The sequence below is a fragment of the Cucurbita moschata genome, unplaced genomic scaffold, assembly GCF_002738365.1.
Source record: "Cucurbita moschata cultivar Rifu unplaced genomic scaffold, Cmos_1.0 Cmo_Scf00020, whole genome shotgun sequence".
NCBI classification, from domain to species: Eukaryota; Viridiplantae; Streptophyta; class Magnoliopsida; order Cucurbitales; family Cucurbitaceae; genus Cucurbita; species Cucurbita moschata.
This window is the reverse complement of record NW_019268536.1, coordinates 4,363,536-4,382,463: the sequence shown is the minus strand read 5'-3', so window position 1 is coordinate 4,382,463 and position 18,928 is coordinate 4,363,536. Positions and strand designations below refer to the sequence as shown.

Here is an 18,928-nt window from a genome sequence, read left to right as displayed (position 1 = left end):
TATTAGGTAAAAAAAAAAAAAAAAAAAGTCAACGTAGTAAAATAAAGTTATGGACCCTCTTCTTTCTAGACCTCATTAGCCCCAAAAATAAATAAAATAATAATTATATATATATAAAAAAAAGAAAGTAATAAGACGATGTGTGTCCCACTTCTGGCTTCTGAAGCACTCCACGTGGGTTCTTTTTCAATGGCCACGTGGCAAAAGATAAGGGAATCTCTCTTTTTAAACTAAATCTTACAAAATCTTTCTCCATCTCCATAATTCATCCAATTTTCATTTTTTTGTTTTATTATAAACTATTTAGTTTCTTTTGGACGATATTGATCCAAATTATAATATATTAGGGTTTAGTGAACGTAAATAACCCATTAACTATGATAATAATTTTTGTTCAGTGTACGCTAAATTTTAAATAAAATTAAACCGTCTACTATTTGAATATAACTTAATTAGCGAATACGTTATCAACGGTTAAAATAAAATGTTCAAATATTATTTTAATACCTCAATATCTCGGTTATTCCACTAGATTCACTTTTAATATGTACGTTCAATGGACCCCACTACTTTTCTCGAACTTCGAAGGTCGATATTTACTTAAAAGAAAAAGAAAACAAAAAATATTTATGATTTATTAACTCTTCCTCAAACTTTGAAGGTCCACGTTACACCAGTCTTAACTTATTTCAAGTGCAATCGAAAGTAGTCAAAATTTGATCCGTGGAGCAATCCATGCATATTTATAATTATTTTTTTTAAAAAAAATATATAAATTAAAAAAGAAAGTACTATGTATTTTGTTAAAAATATAAATATTTAAAAGTGTTAAATTAATATAAAAAATATAAAAAAAATTAATATGGAATATATTCTAAGATTTAAGCATTTAATGCTCATGCTTAATAGTATTTTAAACCCCGAGCCGATGGGCCTGACCCAATGAGGTTGATGATTTATCTTAAATTAAAAAAAAGAAAAAAAGAAAAAAAAGGAAAACGCGTGTTCTGCGAAGAACACAGTTTGAATCTTCTCTCTCTTGCCAAGTCTCTCGTCGTCCTCGTTCTGCCCTCTTCTCCCTTTTCTTGAACCAAAATTAGGGTTAGGGTTAGGGTTAGGGTTAGGATTCTCAAAACCCTCGCTCTTCTTCTTCTTCTTCTTCTTCTTCTTCCTCACATTCATACAGGATTTTCTCCTTTACAGAGGCTGTTTGATTCTTTTCTTCTGGAGCGGTTGTTTGTTTTTTCGGCCCTTTCAAAGGGTGGTTCCGGAATGGGTTCCTCTTCGTCTTCTTTTTCAGTTATCAAATGGTTCTCCTTCTGCAGACCTACCTCTTCGATACTTCTTTTTCTTTACTGCATGCTCTTCTTCTTTCATACTGAAGCTATTTTGGGCGATTCAGACAAATCCGTGCTTCTTCAGTTCAAAAATGCTGTTTCCGACCCTTCCGGCTTGCTCTCCACCTGGACTTCCAGTTCTTCTGATTACTGCTTGTGGTTTGGCGTTTCGTGCGACCTCAATTCTCGGGTTGTGTCGCTCAACATTTCCGGGAATGGTGGTGCAGGTAATTTGAATGCATTTTCCTGCTCTGACTCTTCTAAATTTCCTCTTTATGGGTTTGGAATCAGGAGGGGTTGTGTTGGTAATAGAGGCTCACTGATGGGGAAGCTTCCGACGGTGATTGGGAAGCTCACTGAGCTGAGGACTTTGTCTCTTGCGTTTCATGGTTTTGAGGGTGAACTTCCGGCTGAAATCTTGGGATTGGAGAACCTTGAGGTTCTTGATCTTGAAGGAAACTCTTTAACTGGACTGCTTAATAATGATTTTGTCAGGCTGCGCAAGTTGCGCATTCTCAATCTTGGATTTAATAGGCTTACTGGTGAGATTTCTAGCTCGCTTTCTGGTTGTGCAAGTTTAGAGGTCATGAATTTAGCTGGGAATCAGTTGAATGGCACACTTCCACCGTTTGTTGGTCGGTTGAGAGGGGTCTACTTGTCTTTCAATTTTTTTACAGGATCCATTCCAAGTGAGCTTGGGATTAACTGTCAGCTTGAGCATCTTGACCTGTCTGGTAATTTTTTGGTCAGTGGGATTCCAGGTAGTTTGGGGAATTGCGGTCAGTTGCAGACATTGTTGCTGTACTCCAACATGCTGGAGGAGGCCATTCCAGCTGGATTTGGTAAGTTGCAGAAGCTGGAACTGCTTGATCTTTCTAGGAATAGTCTCAGTGGTCCAATACCCTCTGAGCTCGGAAACTGCTTGCAGTTGTCTGTCCTCGTGCTCTCGAATCTCTTCGATCCAATTCCCAAGATCAACTACACAGACAAAGACTCCCCAACTGAGGAACTTAGTGATGATAGTTTTAACTATTTTTCCGGCAGTATACCTGAGTCGATTACAACCCTTCCAAAGCTGAGGATATTGTGGGCCCCTAGTGCAAACCTTAATGGAAGATTCCCTTCCCAATGGGGTAAGTGTGAAAACTTGGAGATGGTCAACTTAGCGGGTAATTATCTTTACGGGGAGCTTCCAAGTGGATTTAGCGTCTGCAAAAAAATTCAAGTTCTTGATTTAAGCATGAACCGGCTTTCTGGAGAACTTGATAAAAACCTTCCTGTTCCTTACATGAATCTGTTTGATATTAGCGGTAATCTCTTAACTGGTGAGATTCCTATGGTCTGTGGCCATGATTGCTCACTGCCAATGCCCCATTCAAACAGATATTTGGATGTTGAGGATGTGTCGTCTCGGTATCTTGCATTTTTTGCCACTAGTATTCGAGGTGCAACGCCTTTTAAATTTCTTGGAAATGATAATCTGATAATGCATAACTTTGGGGACAATAACTTTACTGGCAGTCTTCTGTCGCTACCATTTCCACGTGAAAGAATGGGAAGAAAAACTGTTTATGCTTATCTTGTAGGTGGAAATAAGCTGACTGGACGATTTCCTGATAGTTTGTTTGAAATATGCGATGGTTTGGCGGGATTGATCTTCAATATTAGCAGCAATAAAATCTCTGGTCCATTTTCTGTGGAAATTGGTAAAAAGTGTGGTTCTCTCAAATTCTTGGATGCATCTGGTAATCAGATGACTGGGCAGGTACCTGCTAGCTTTGGAGAGCTATTATCTCTGAATCATCTGAACCTAAGCAGGAACAAGTTTCAGTATCAAATACCGACTTCTCTCGGACATATAGCTGATTTGAAGTACCTTTGTTTGGCTGGCAATAACTTTAATGGTTCTATACCTTCTACATTGGGAAAGTTGCAGTCTTTGGAGTTGCTGGATCTTTCACGTAACGATCTTTCGGGTGAAATTCCAGTTGATCTTGTTAACTTGAGAGGCCTAAAAGTTCTACTTCTCAATAATAATTCACTCTCTGGACCGGTTCCCTCTGGTTTGGCAAATGTTACCACACTCTCTGCATTTAATGTGTCATTCAATAACTTGTCTGGTTCCTTACCATCAAATAATAACATGATCAAATGTAGTGGTGCGATTGGAAATCCTTACCTCCGCCCGTGCCATTTGTTTTCTCTGGCCGTGCCCTCATCTGGAATGCAAGGTTCAGAAGGCGACCCGAGTAGTCTTGCAGCTTCACCATCTGGTGTTGCACCCCAAACAAGTGGAGGTGGCAGCTTCAATTCAATTGAGATAGCATCCATTACGTCTGCCTCTGCCATTGTTTCTGTTCTTATTGCTTTGATTATCCTTTTTATATATACACGAAAGTGGAACACGAAGTCTAAAGTTCTTGGATCAATGAGAAAGGAAGTGACGGTTTTTACTGATATTGGGGTTTCCCTGACGTTTGATAATGTAGTGCGTGCCACAAGTAATTTCAATGCAAGCAATTGCATTGGAAGTGGAGGATTTGGGGCAACTTACAAGGCAGAGATCGCGTTGGGAGTGCTCGTTGCAATAAAACGACTTGCTGTAGGTCGATTTCAAGGTGTCCAACAGTTTGATGCAGAAATTAAAACTCTTGGAAGGCTGCGCCATCCGAACCTTGTCACCTTAATTGGTTACCATGCCAGTGAAACAGAGATGTTCCTGATATATAATTATTTGCCAGGAGGCAATTTGGAAAAATTCATCCAGGAGAGGTCTACAAGAGCAGTTGATTGGAGAATTCTTCACAAGATTGCGCTGGACATAGCCCGTGCGCTTGCATATCTTCATGATCAGTGTGTACCACGAGTCCTCCACCGCGATGTGAAACCGAGCAATATACTATTAGACGATGATTTCAATGCTTATCTCTCTGACTTTGGATTGGCCAGGCTTCTTGGGACTTCTGAAACCCATGCTACCACAGGTGTGGCTGGAACTTTCGGCTATGTCGCTCCTGAATATGCCATGACGTGTCGTGTCTCTGATAAAGCAGACGTGTACAGTTACGGCGTGGTTCTTCTCGAGCTACTCTCAGACAAGAAAGCACTAGATCCCTCGTTTTCCTCGTACGGTAACGGTTTTAACATAGTAGCTTGGGCGTGTATGCTGCTTCGGCAGGGGCGAGCCAAGGAATTCTTCACAGCAGGGTTGTGGGAGGTAGGTCCCCATGATGATTTGGTTGAAGTATTACACTTGGCAGTTGTTTGTACAGTGGACTCTTTGTCGACTAGGCCAACGATGAAACTAGTCGTACGAAGGCTTAAGCAGCTTCAACCGCCATCGTGTTAGGAAGAAGTGATTAAAGCATTTATTGACATAGTTAATTTGTAGAAGATTAGAGAGAGAGCCTCCCTGATTGATTGTAATTGTGTTTTGTTCTTATGACTGAAAAAGCATTGCTGCCATAGGTTGGTTGGCGGAGTTCTAAATTTGTAGTTAATTTTGTATTGTAAATTGTAATATAGCTCCGCCCCTCAAATTTTTCCTTCCATAAATAAGAATTGTTGGTTTGTGGATGAAGTATGAATGATGAATCTGCCAAAAAAGAACTCATCAGATGATGAAGGGAGGAATTTATAAGAAACCAAAACAAGCAGATTGAAAGCAAACACGTTGAAATGATGGGTTTATCCTGATATTATTTTTGCAGTAACGACTCGACTTTTCTTACACATATAACGGTCAGGGCCGTTATAAACCAGGTTAAAAGTAGAAAGGTAAATAAAATTATTCTAAGATCGACTCCTAGTACCCATACACCATTTAAGTGATGAACAACTAAATGTAGAAACTTCTATCAATGAAGATTGGTACATAAAGTTCAATGAAAATATAAAATTTTCGAGTCACCCCATGACTTACTTCTCCACCCTGCTCGTCACCTCCGTATCACATCCTCGCCTTAAAATCATTTTTAAAATAAGGTGAGTATTAAAATACTATTAAGTAAGGAACTCCCTTGTTGGGGTCAAATGCATATACCATCATATGGCGATCAAACAAAGGAGCTAGTTAATTACCTGAAACAACAATGTGTAATTTTTAGTGCTTGATAATCAACATCACCTTCACTCCTTAAAATGATTATCAGTGACTGGTTACCCGAAATACACAGTGTAACCCTCACCTTAATAATTATTTTCTACAATCTATAGAGTGACCATTAGTGGTTGACTACTCGATACACATAACGTGTAACCCCTTACCACATGAAAATTAACATCCCTCCTTACTCCTTAAAATGATTACCAATGGCTGGTTACCGAAGCACAAAATTTCTAACTACTATAGATTTCCTAATTTTGAACTCGGATTTTCAATAGGATATTCGAAATATAATTTCAATTTAATTAAAAATATCTCACCCAAAATTCTCAAAATCATAATTATATTCTATTATCAAATCTAATTTATTCAATTTAGACTGCCATTACACCGAATCTACCATCATAAAAAGCCCATCTCAAAATGAAAATTATTTTTTAGTAAACATAAAAGTCACGTCAACTTTAGTTAACTATGAGAACTAAAAAATGGTACCGGGTTATTTAAAAACATGTAGGTGATTAATTTGAATTCAGTTAGATTAATTGGGATCCTTAGGCTCGCCCTCCTTTATGTTCAACGTCCCTTAGAGAAATTGAGACATATCTGGTAGTAGTAATCTTATAAACATTTTAGGTGACTCCAAACACTTTAGCTTTTGAAATAATGACAATCACGATACTTTCTCTCTCGATATGATTCCTAGTAGATTGATATTTTCTAATTTTCTTAATATTTGTGTTGCATCACTATTATCATACTAACGATGGAGGAACTAAATCACATTTGAATAGTTATATCAACAAAAGTGAAATCATTGAGTTTTTGTGTGCCATACTCAACCTATAAGTAAGAACTACTCGATTATATAAAAATCACGTACTTAATTTCATATTACAAAATTAATTTGTACTTAATTTCATATTACAAAATTAATTTGTTTTTGTTATGCCTAGATACATTTTTTTTCTTCACTCGAGGATCATATCATTGGTTTAACTAATAAATTGTAATCAATTATCTAAAAAATGTTAAATTTTATTAGATAATAATTATTTCCCACGGTCTCAAGATACTCTTCATTTAATTTTATAAAATGACATTTTATCCTCTTTGAACTTCTGCATCAAATATTTTATAACAATTTTATTAATGTAAGATGTCTTAGATGAAGTTGATATTTTTCCATGAATCTCTATTCGTAGAATGTACCGACCTGTTCCAAATTTTTAATTTAGAATGGATTAGTTAGTCATCCTTTTATGTTAGATTAAAACGTTACATTAGGCATTGAGTAATATGTCGGGGAATACCTCAGCCCAATAATTACCTATTTATGTGCGGATACCAAAACATCTCAGCCTGCTCAAGTAGCATATTAAAGGCTATACTTGAATGGGGATGCAGAAATGCATTTCTTTAGAGCCAGTAACCATGAGCAGATGTCCCTAAGAATAGAGAAGGTAAATATTAAAGCATATACGTCCAATCAAATAATAAAAGTATAACGTAAAAAGCTTCATCGGTAGTTATTGAGAATATTTGCTAAAACCACCGCACCTAAACAGGAGGGTAGTGAAAGTTCTGTATTTATAATTTATAGAATTAAATAAATTATAAGGGATATAGCTAGAGCAATAAATAGAAAAAATAATAAATGAATACAAGATATTTGCTTATAATAAAAGACAAATATGATAGTATGTAAACGTTAATCGAAAACAAATATTTAGATATTTACCTCTAATAAAAGGTCAAATATAGTACTTATGAAGTCTAAATATCATACAAGATATTTACCTATAAATATAATACATATGGTAAACCATAATTTAAGATTAAATACTCTTAACACCCCTCGCAAACTGAGCGTTGGATTGAACGAACATGAAGCTTGGATCGGAAAAATTCAAAGAGAGGTCGAGAAAATTTTTTTGTGAAGATCTTAGCAACTTAGAGATGGGAAGGTACATACTGTGTGTGGAGTTTGTTAGTGATAACAAGTTATTAAAGGAAATAATAATCTAATTCAACATGTTTGGTCTGCTTGTGAGAAACGAGATTAGAGCTAAAAAAAGTATCACTTTTGTTGTCACATAAGAGTAAGGGCTGTTGTGAAATAGGAATCTTAAGGTCATGCAAAAGATGCGTAACCCAAAGAAGTTCAGTAGCAGTCGTGGCAAGAGTACGATACTTAGATTCACAACTAGAGCGTGAGACAGTAGGTTGCTTTTTGGCAGTCCAAGAAACGAGATTTTTACCAAGATAAATAGAATAACCGAATGTAGAACGACAAGTATCAGAATAACCAGCTCAGTTAGTATCTGAATAAGCCATTAGCGCACTACGATCAACGGATGGACGAAAAGAAAGATCAAAGTGGAGTGTTCCCTTGACATAGCGAAGAATATATTTGACAGCAAGAAAGTGATTTGTAGTAGGGGCATGCAAAAATTGACTGATAGAATTGATAGCATGGACAATATATGGACGCGTAATAGTCAAGTATTGAAGGGAGCCAACAAGAGATTGATAAGGAGTAGGATCAAAGAAAGGAGAACCATCAACAATTAGGTGTTGAGAAATAACCATGGGGTTTGGACTGGTTTGCTATCGAGCAGCTGAAGCCAAGTAAGAATATTTTGAGCATATTTTAATTGACTAATAAAGAGATCATCGGGAGTGGGTGAAGCTTCAAGACTAAGAAAGTAACTAAGAGAACCCAAATCCTCGGTAGCAAACTCAAAATGAAGCTTGCGAGTAAAGCTGTCAAGAAGAGATGAGTTGTTGCCGATAACAATAATGTCAACACAAAAAAGCAGATAGATAAAGTTAGATTGTTGATTAAAGACAAAAAGGATGTGTAAGCGTAACTGCAAGAAAAATCAAGTGGGAGAAGAAATGAGCTAAAACGTTGAAACCAGGCGTGAGGAGTTTGCTTTAAGCAATAGAAGACTTTCTTTAATAGACAAAAATGAGTGGGAAATCGAGGATCAATATATTCAGGAGGTTGTTCCATATGAACATGTTCAATAAGAGTGCCATAGAAGAGAGCATTCTTGACATCAAGTTGCTGAAAAGGTCATTTATTTATGATAGCAAGAGAAAGTCCAACACGGATAGTAGTAGTAGTTTTGACGACCGGACTAAAAGTGTCAGTGTAGTTGAGACAAAAAACCTGAGTATAACCTTTGACAACAAGACGAGCTTGAAATGCTCGACAGATCCATCAGTCAAATATGTAATATGAAACACCCATTTAGAGCCCATGATGTTTGTGTTGGCAAGACCAAAGTACAAGTGTCATTTTATTGTAAAACTCGAGTTTCTTTATCCATGGCAGCAACCCAAGCAGGATTTTTAGCCGCAAATTTGAATCTTCTTGGCTCAGTGGATGCAATAAGAGTAGAAAGAGGTCAAGATGAGCGCAAAATACCAAAATTTGCTAGATGACGAGTCGTGAAGATACCAGTTTTGGCTCGTGTGATCATAGGATGAGAGCCCAAAGATGAAGAGAAATCAACAATAGGTTCAATAGAGTCCGGATCAAAAGTCGAGGGTGGCAAAGAGGAACCTACAAGAGAAGTATCAACCTACACAATCTCATCCACAAGGTCATAACAAATATCATTCGGAGATGAGCTGGATCAAGGAATGTGCGGTAAAGAAGTGGTAGGAGGGATGGACCAATATGGTAAACATTGGGTTCCAAGAAATTTGAAATATGAAGAGAGGAAAGAGGTTGGGCCCAGGAGTTAGGGACAACAGGAAGTGGGTTTCATCAAATTGAGCTTGACAGGTGATGTATAACTTAGCGGTGGTGGGATCAAGACAACAGAACCTTTTATAAGAGGGACTGTAACCCAAGGAAATGCAAGGAATGCTGTAGGGAGAAAGCTTGTTGGCATAAAATCACACAAGGATAAATACGAAAACTAAAGGAATGAAAATTTTTATAATGTTATAGAGAAGTTAAAAGGGTGACTTACCTCTAAAAAGTGGAGTAGGCAACTATAACACCTAAAAAATGAAGGGAGTTAGCTCCCGAGGATAAGCCACTCATATAAGACCCAAAGGATCCAAAAAAAGAAATTAAGAAGATTAAGCAAGGACAAGGGTATAAAGCAAGTCATTCCTATATACTAACAATTAACTTTAAGGACTTAAGACTTTTGGAAAAGAATTGAAAAGGAAAAAGTAAGCGAAAAAGACCAAAATGTCATTTTCTTAATTTCTAAGGAACTTCAGGATTTTTAATTTCTTATCTAGAAAAAATTATAAGATACTCAAGAAGAAAAAATGACCAACAAGAGATAAGAATTTTTAGAAAAATTATAGATTTTTCGGAAAAAATAATAATAAAATATTCGAAAAGTGGCAAATTACCAAAATACCCATCAAGTTATGGATAATTATGGATTTGCCATTCTGCTCAAAATCAAAACCTTCACAGTGATCTTCTGAACAAAATCCTTCGGATCTCAAAATCTAGCCGTTCGATCTCCTCCTAAATTGGACACGATCTAGAACGTTCTTAGATCATCAAATCCAACGGTCAGTATTCAAATTGAAAGTCGGTAGCTCGCTGATCGGAGATGATATTTTCGATGGATTTTCTAGAAAATCCAACCTCCAATTCATGACGATTCTGGAGCTCTCAATGTTGGTTTAAGTTTCTCCTGTAAATTCTGAAGTTGCGGTAATAGTTTGGAACAAAAATTGAGCGTGATCGAGCTCCCAATCGAAGACAATAAGCGTTTAGATATTCAGTCTTATTCTATGAATTTCTTCCAAATTCGAGAGCAATTATCTGCCATTTCCTCCGAACTTGTTCCTATAGTTTCTAAATAAGATTACCCACAAGTTCTATGAAGGAATAAAGTGCTGAAAGTGCCTAGAAACCATTCCCCCAATCCAATTTGTCATTGAAGAGCTTCAAAGAAAACTCGAAAATCCAATCCGAGGATACACAAGAATTTCGTCGAGCAAGGACGATTCCAATAAGTTTATGCACCTACAATGAATGTTTTCATAGAAGACTACGAAGAGAAATAACCTCAGGAACGTGCCCAATTGAAGAAAATCAGTTTTGGGTTGAAATTGGGGGTAAGTTTCGAATTCCTATCTATGGTCCCTTTAACTTCAAATTGAGAATTCCTTAAGCTTCAGAGGATCAAGTTGAGTAACTTTGACAAAGAAATCGAGAACTGAAACGTCGTAAAATAGGCTACCCAAGAGAACAAAAATCTCGTGTTTCGAGTAACATTGTAGTTGAGAACAATTTCTCAAAATTAAGGTCCCACACTCAAAGTCGTTCCTCCAAATCAATTTCTTTAGCTTGAGAAAAAAAAATAAGGAAGAGGTTTCATGAAGAAATTGGGCCTTGAAAACCCTTAGAATCGGCTACCCAATAAAGAGTCCCATTTTTTTTTTGCTTCGACGTGAAAACTGATTTTGGACGAACTTTGGAACCGAATATCTTAGGCTACAATCCACAAGAAGGTATGAAATCAATCCCTAGCTCTTCCTTGTAACACCATTTTAAGGTTCATGAAGAAAGGGAGGGGAGAAACGTTGTAAATATGGCAGTAGAGGCCGAGTTTCAAACGGTGGCGCATGTAAAAATGCCCGTCTTCTTCCGGTCCAAAGGAAGAAGACGATGACGTGGTTGGTTCAACTGAACCGGTCATGTCAACTCAAAACCCGATCTTCCATTGGTTTTTCTCTATTTTAACCCCCTTCCAGACTAGTTCTCATGAAAAACTTTATGGTTCTAGAAACTAGACACAATAAAGAGTCTGTAGAAGAAAATTTGAGGTAATTTGGGTACCGGAAGCTCAAGAACGAGAGTCTCGAACGTCGACAACGAGGTAAGTAGCCACCTTGGACTTTTTGTTAAGAAATACTTGTAGGAATCACTTAGATTTCTATATGAACCCTAAACCAAGTTTCAATTAAGGATATATGAAAGAAAAACCCAAAGAACCGTGATTTAAGGCCATGAATCGATCAAATTGCTCGAGATTTAGGTAACATTAAAATAACTCACTAGATGAACTTCGTTGCATATAAAAGTTTAATGCTGGGTATAGTATAGCATTTTGAGGTTATATATGAAATTCGGCAGTCATTGGATAAGGATAAGTAGGTAAACCAAGAAATGGTACGAAATGACCATAATGCCCCTAAGGATATTTACCTACGATTCATGACCTAGATGACCTCTAAATGCTATGAAACTCTGTAATAAGTCTTATTTTATGATGCTTGATGATGTGGTGAAGTTTGAGAGCCATTGAAATTCGTCAAGTAGCAAAACAAAGAATTAGGGGTAAAATGACCAAAATGCCCCTAGGATTACTCATGATAATTCAAGGTGTATACGTGCTCCAAATGATTTGTTACTTCTGATAAGGTCTATTCTTAAGAGCATGAAGATATGTTTGAGATTTCAAATTGATTGGAGCAAGTTTGGAACCTAAACCAAGTCAGGACCAAAGAAACACCTAAAGGAAACAACACAAGACAGACACTCTTTTAGAAGCCTCTTATAAAGAACTCACTAGGAATCTATGACCTTCTAGAATAACTCACGCTAAGATGATTTTATACGATTAACAATACAAGTTACAACTTATGCCTAAAGAATAACTCATGCTAAGATGGGTTCATACGATTAAAATACAAGTTACAACTTATGCCTCAAGGAATTATGGACCTTAGAAACTTACAAGATTGAGAACCAAGAACAACACCAGACAAGCTTTACAACTACCCAAGTAAGAAGAATGCTAGGTACCACTCAAGGATAAGGGACCAAGGTCCTCAGACACAAAAACTCAAGAATGCTAGTAATACTCTAATCATGTCCAAAGGGACCCATGAACTCCCACCAAGCGGTGCTTTCTGAGGCCCAAGAATTCCTTTTTTAGGTGGAATACCCTACACCATGTTTCCTTTCCAGGATGTCATGTTTGGCCTTAATTTTTCCTTACCTAGATAAGATGCCTTGCACCATGTTATGGGTACCCAAAAGATTTGCAGGATTTCATGTTTATGTATGCACCAAGCACGTGACCTTTATGTTCTATCATGGGGAGTAGTCTAGGACCACAATGGAACAAGAAGAGAGCAAGTTATCTTAGCCAAGAATCAAGAACTTCCTAAGACCTCCCATGGTACAACATGCTCATGACTTTGACTACGCTGCTTGGAACGCATGAAGTCTTGAGCGTAGGTATTCAAACTGTATTATAGGACAAGCCCTTGGATGTAGGTTTTCAGACTATACCGCTTGGAACGCATGAAGCCTTGGGCATAGGTTAGCAGACCATATTGAAGGCAAGGACTAAGATGCGGGTTCAGACTACGTCGCTTGGAACGCATGAAGCCTTAGACGTAGGTTAAGACTGTGTTGCTTGGAACGCATGAAGCCTTGGACATAGAATTGTGAGGTGCATGGCTAGTGCCGTAAATCCTAAGGGGAGTGTCTTGGAGAACGAACCAAAAATAGAAAAAGAACCTACAAAGTACCAAGAACCAAAGTTCTAAGGCCCTTAGATGATAACCAAGGTTTTAGAATCAAAGGACCAAAGTCCTCACGATAGATCAAGATAAGAACCTCAGGTCAAGAACAAGAACTAGAGGGCCTAAGTACTTACAACAAGAACAAGACAAGAAAGAGTGTGGTACCCTAGTATATCAAGGACACGATTAAGAGCCTACAAGTAGGATGCTTACTGAGTCTTTGTACTCATTCTTTATTCTCCATTTTTTTCAAGTAATAAGAAGCTGGTCGAGGTTGAGGTCGAGAGCGGACTCTAGAGTAGGTGCCATAGACAAACCTCACCCGTCGTCCTCAACCCTTTGGTTTTAAATTTTTTGTGTCTGTTCCTTATTTTGTGGTTTAATCATTATGTCGTACTTTAACTTACTAATTTGTGCACACTATTTTATTATAATATAATTTTTTTTAAAAATTTTAATCGTTTTATTTTGCAAAAAAATTACCCGTCCTTTTGGAGTCATCGAGTCAGCACGGTCCTTACAACAACCAGTTGATAATATAAGCTACAATGTTGAAGGTGTCAACCCAGAAACGAGGTGAAAGATGGGAGTGAAAGAGAAGGGCTAGCTAGTCTCAGTCACATGATAATGTTTTCTCTTAGCATGACCATTTTGAGTAGGTGTATATGGACAAGAGAATTGATGGTGGATGCGAGAAGTACGTAAAGTGAGTTTTGAAACAACTGCTAGTAAATTTGACACCTTCATCGCTTTGAAAAACCTTGATACGAGTAGAATATTGCTTTTCCACAAATTTTTGAAATTGAAGAAAAAATATCGAAGAAATAAGATTTAAATTTTAAAGGGTAAAGACAAGTGAATCGAGAATAATGATAATAAAAATAACATAGTAAAGAAAATCCAAATTGGATTTGACGAGAGAAGAACCTCAAAGATCACAATGAATAAGATCTAACACATGAGACGACCTACGTTCATTGCAGGAATAAGATAATTGATGACCTTTTGCAAGCTGACAAGTACTACATAGTGATGGAGTAGGCAATAAAGACGTAAGAGAAAGATGACCTTTTTTATTTAAAAAAGAAATAATAGAGTAATTCACATGACCCAAGCGAGCATGCTCTAAATCATATGAAACACGTAAAAATTTGTTTCTAAGGACAGAAATATAGGAAGAGTTGACGTGCTTCAGCACATATAGCCCTCCATCTCTTTTACCGGTTGCCACCACACTTCCTGTTTGACAATTTTGGATAGTAATATGATTATTAGTAAATGCAATGGAGAGAGAAAAATAAGACATGAATTTACTAATTGAGAGAAGATTTTTAGTGAGACGAGGGACAACCGAGACATCTAATGAGTGAATTTTTGGGATAGGAGAAAGAGTACCAGTGTGGGTAATGGGTAGGTATACACCATTTTCTACGACCAAAGAGTTCTTTCCCATGTAATTTTTAGAATGATCCAAAATAGATGGATCAACGGTCATATGGGCCGAAGCCCCAATGTCCAAAAATCAATCAGCAGCCTCGAGTGCAGCAATAGAACAAGAGGTGTTAAAAGCTTCAACAAGGTGAGCATGACCTGAATCAGGTTGAGTGTGTCGTTGGTTGCAGCGGTCAGCATAATGGCCCTCCATGTAAGATATTTGGCAGCGAGGGGGTTGATGACTCAGACTTGAGTGGGTTCGTCCTCGGTTGGAAGAGTTTTGTTACGGGAATGAGAACGACCTTGCTAGTTGCTAAAGGAAGCAGGGTGACTTCCATGGGGTGCGAGAACAATTAATGGCTGTGAATGCCATAGGAGTGGAGTTAAAAAATTCAAGGGAGCACTAGAACAACTCAAAACTTTCAACTTTAGAGACTAAATCTACCAAATAGGATAGAGGGGTGAGACCTATCAAGTAGTAGAAAAAAATTAAAAAATCAGTGCCGAGTCCATGAAGGAATTAGTGCACTTTCCCAATGTGCTCAATAGGTCTACCAATGGTATGAAGTTGATCACATATTTTTTGAAGGTACGGGCATACTCAACAACAAGTTTGATCTCGCGTTTCAATATTTGCAAGTCATCTTTGAGTCTCAATTCACTGGCTTTCGAATGATGGTTGAACGTAGTTTCTAACGTGGGCCAAACAAAACGCGTAGTGAAGAGACCAACGATGACAACAATGGCTTCCTCGGTGAGAGAGGAGAGCAGGAGACATAAAAGCCGTTGATCAACTGCTTTCAACGCCAAATATTTGGTGTTGAGTGTTGAGGAGGTTTCTTGATTAAAGTAAAGGGATGAAATCATAGTTCCATTAACATAGCCCAACATGTCTGGTGCCTTTTTCCCCATACATAAATAACTTGGAATTTTTACAACTCGTGTTGTATGTCTTTTAAACCACGCAAAATTTAACTTATTGTCGTCGTCCAAATTCTTGAAACCTCAAAAATTGGGAAGTGACAGATATAGCCCAGCATATCATTCTTTAACAGTGGTCTTCGGCTGTTACCAAAATAAAAAAGAAAACTCTACGCGTTTGTGAGCAACGAGCTAAAGTGGACAATATCTTTTAGTAGTGGTCTTGGACTGTTACAAAAATAAAAAAGTAATTTTCATCGGCTTGAAAGATTCAAACTCTCGCGGGGAAACCCCATGTACATATCTAGCACACACCTTAACCATTCGACCAAAGCGACCTTTTTGTTGAATCAATGAGTCTCGAAGAGACTCTCAAGGAGAGGGCGAAGTTGGTCACATATTTTTTTGAAGGTCAGGGCATACTCAGCAACAGGTTTGGTGCCATGTTTCATCAGCTGCAAGTCATCCTTGAGTCTCAGTTCACCGGCTTTCATATGATGGTTGAACGTAGTTTCCAACGCGAGCCAAACGTCACATGCAGTGGAGAGACTAACGACGACAATAATTGCTTCCTCGGTGAGAGAGGAGAGCAAGAGACATAAAAGTCGTTGATCGACTGCTTTCCACACCAAATATTTGGTGTTGAGTGTTGAGGAGGTTTCTTGTTCAAAGTCAGGTGGTAGAACCATTGTTCCATCAACATAGCCTTGCATGTCTTGTGCCTTTTTTACCGTTTCTAAATAACTTGGAATTTCTGAAACTCGTGTTGTATGTCTTTTAAACCACGTAAAATTTATCTCATTGTCGCCGTCCAATTTCTTAAAACCTCAAAAATTGGCAAGTGACAGATATAGTTCAACATGCCTTGTGCCTTTTTTCCCATTTGTAAAAACTTGGAAGTTTTGAAACTCGTGTTGACGTCTTTTATACCGCGCAAAATTTATCTTATTGTCACCGTCCGAGGGGAAGTGCAAGATCACATATCGGTTAGAGAAGAAAAAAAAAACATTTCTTATAACAGTGTTGAAACCTCTATGCGTCCTTAAGACAACGGGCCAAAGCGGACAATATTTTTTAGCAGTGGTCTTCGGCTGTTACATAAAAAAAAAAAAAAAAAAAAAAAAAAAAAAAAAAAAAAAAAAAAAAAAAAAAAAAAAAAAAAAAAAAAAAAAAAAAAAAAAAAAAAAACTCTACGCATTCGTGAGGCAATAAAATTTTCGTCGCCTAAGAGATTCAAACTCTTGCAGGGAAGCCCCATGTATTTAGACACCACACGCCTTAACCAAACGACCATAGAAACTTTTTTGTTGTATGAATGAGTCTCGAAGAGACTCTCAAGCAGAGGGAGAAGTAGGTCACGTATTTTTTTGAAGGTTCGGGCATACTCAGCAACAAGTTTGGTGCTGCGTTTCATTAGCTGCAAGTCATCCTTGAGTCTCCAACTCGAGCCAAACGTCACATGCAGTGGAGAGACCAACGACGACAACAATGGCTTCCTCGGTGAGAGACGAGAGCAGGAGAAAGAGAAGCTGTTGATTGACTGCTTTCCACGCCAAATATTTAGTATTGAGTGTTGAGGAGGTTTCTTGTTCAAAGCAAGATGGTAGAACCATTGTTCCACCAAAATATCCCAACATGTCTTGTATTTTTTTTTCTTCTGTACATAAATTTCTTTTCAAAGCAAGGTGGTAGAACCATTATTCCACCAACATATTCCAATATGTCTTGTGTTTTTTTTTTCTTCTGTAACCATTATTCCACAAGCAAGGTGGTAGAACCATTGTTCCACTCTTGTGTTTCAAGGTGGTAGAATCATTATTCCACCAACATATCCCAACATGTCTTTGTGTTTTTTTTTCTTTCTTCTGTAACCATTATTCCACAAGCAAGGTGGTAGAACCATTGTTCCACTCTTGTGTTTTTTTTCTTCTGTACATAAATTTCTTGTTCAAAGTAAGGTGGTAGAACCATTGTTCCACTCTTTGTGTTTTTTTTCTTCTGTACATAAATTTCTTGTTCAAAGCAAGGTGGTAAAACCATTATTCCACAACATATCCCAACAAGCAAGGTGGTAGAACCATTATTCCACAACATATCCCAACATGTCTTAGTGTTGTGTTTTTTTTCTTCTGTAACCATTATTCCACCAACATATCCCAACATGTCTTGTGTTGTGTTTTTTTTTCTTGTGTTGTGTTTTTTTCTTCCTTCTGTAAGAATTATTCCACCAACATATCCCAACATGTCTTGTGTTGTGTTTTTTTTCTTCTGTAACCATTATCTTGTGTTGTATGTCATTCATACTGCACAAAATGTATGTCCTTGTAATAGTGTGGAAACCTCTACGCGATGGAAAGGCTCGCCTAAGAGATTCGAACTCTCACGAGGAAACCACATGTACTTAGCAGGCACACGCCTTAACCACTCGACCAAAGCGACTTTTTTGTTGTATGAATGAGTCTCGAAGAGACTCTCAAGGAGAGGGAGAAGTTGGTCACATATTTTTTTTGAAGGTACGGGCATACTCAGCAACAAGTTTGGTGCCGTATTTCTTCAACTGCAAGTCATCCTTGAGTCTCAAGTTCACGAGCTTTTGAATGATGGTTGAACATAGTTTCCAATGCGAGCCAAACGTCACATGCAATAGAGATACAAACGACGACAGCAATGGCTTCCTCGGTGAGAGAGGAGAGTAGGAGAAAGAGAAGCCATTGATCGACTGCTCCACGGCAAATATTTGGTGTTGAGTGTTGAGGAGGTTTCTTGTTCAATGCAAGGTGGTAGAACCATTGTTCCATCAACATAGCCCAACATATCTTGTGCCTAATATTTGGTGTTGTGTGTTGATGAGGTTTCTTGTCAAAGCAAGGTGATAGAACCATTGTTCCATCAACATACTCCAACATGTCTTGTGCCTTTTTTCCTACGGTAAATAACTTGGAATTCTTGAAACTCGTGCTGTATGTTTTTTAAACCACGCAAAATTTAGCTTATTGTCGCCGTTCAATTTCTTGAAACCTCAAATATTGGGAAGTGACAAATATAGCCCAACATGTCTTATGCCTTTTTTCCCGTTTGTAAATAACTTGGAATTTTTGCAACTTAGACTCGTGTTATATGTATTTTAAACCACGCAAAATTTAGCTTATTGTCGCCCTTCAATTTTTTGAAACCTCAAGTATTGGGAAGTGACAGATATAGCCCAACATGTCTTGTGGCTCCCGTTTGTAAATGACTTGAAATTTTTGAAACCCAAACTCATGTTGTATGTCTTTTGAACCACACAAAATTTAGCTAATTGTCGCCCTTCAATTTCTTGAAACCTCAAGTATTGGGAAGTGAAATATATAGCCCAACATGTCTTGTGCCTTTTTACCGGTTTGTAAATAACTTGAAATTTTTGAAACTCGTGTTGTATGTCATTTATACGGCGCAAAATTTAGATGAGAAGTGACAGATGTTTTGTGCCTTTTTTCTGGTTTGTAAATAACTTGAAATTTTTGAAACTCGTGTTATATGTCATTTATACGGCGCAAAATTTAGATGAGAAGTGACAGAAACATTCCTTGTAATAGTGTGGAAACCTCTACGCATTGTCGAGGCA

At 37.5% G+C, this 18,928-nt stretch overlaps 1 protein-coding gene and 1 non-coding gene across 2 annotated transcripts; one reads left to right on the top strand and one right to left on the bottom strand.

Moving 5' to 3' along the window:
* Positions 1-992: 992 nt before the first annotated feature.
* Positions 993-4,917, top strand: LOC111457679 (LRR receptor-like serine/threonine-protein kinase RPK2). Its single transcript, XM_023100029.1, has one exon. The coding sequence runs from the start codon at positions 1,273-1,275 to the stop codon at positions 4,684-4,686; it is 3,414 nt and encodes a 1,137-aa protein (XP_022955797.1). The 5' UTR covers positions 993-1,272; the 3' UTR covers positions 4,687-4,917.
* A 12,764-nt stretch (positions 4,918-17,681) lies between these two features.
* Positions 17,682-17,763, bottom strand: TRNAS-GCU. Its single transcript has one exon. It is a non-coding gene; the product is annotated as a tRNA-Ser (tRNA).
* Between the last annotated feature and the right edge of the window lie 1,165 nt (positions 17,764-18,928).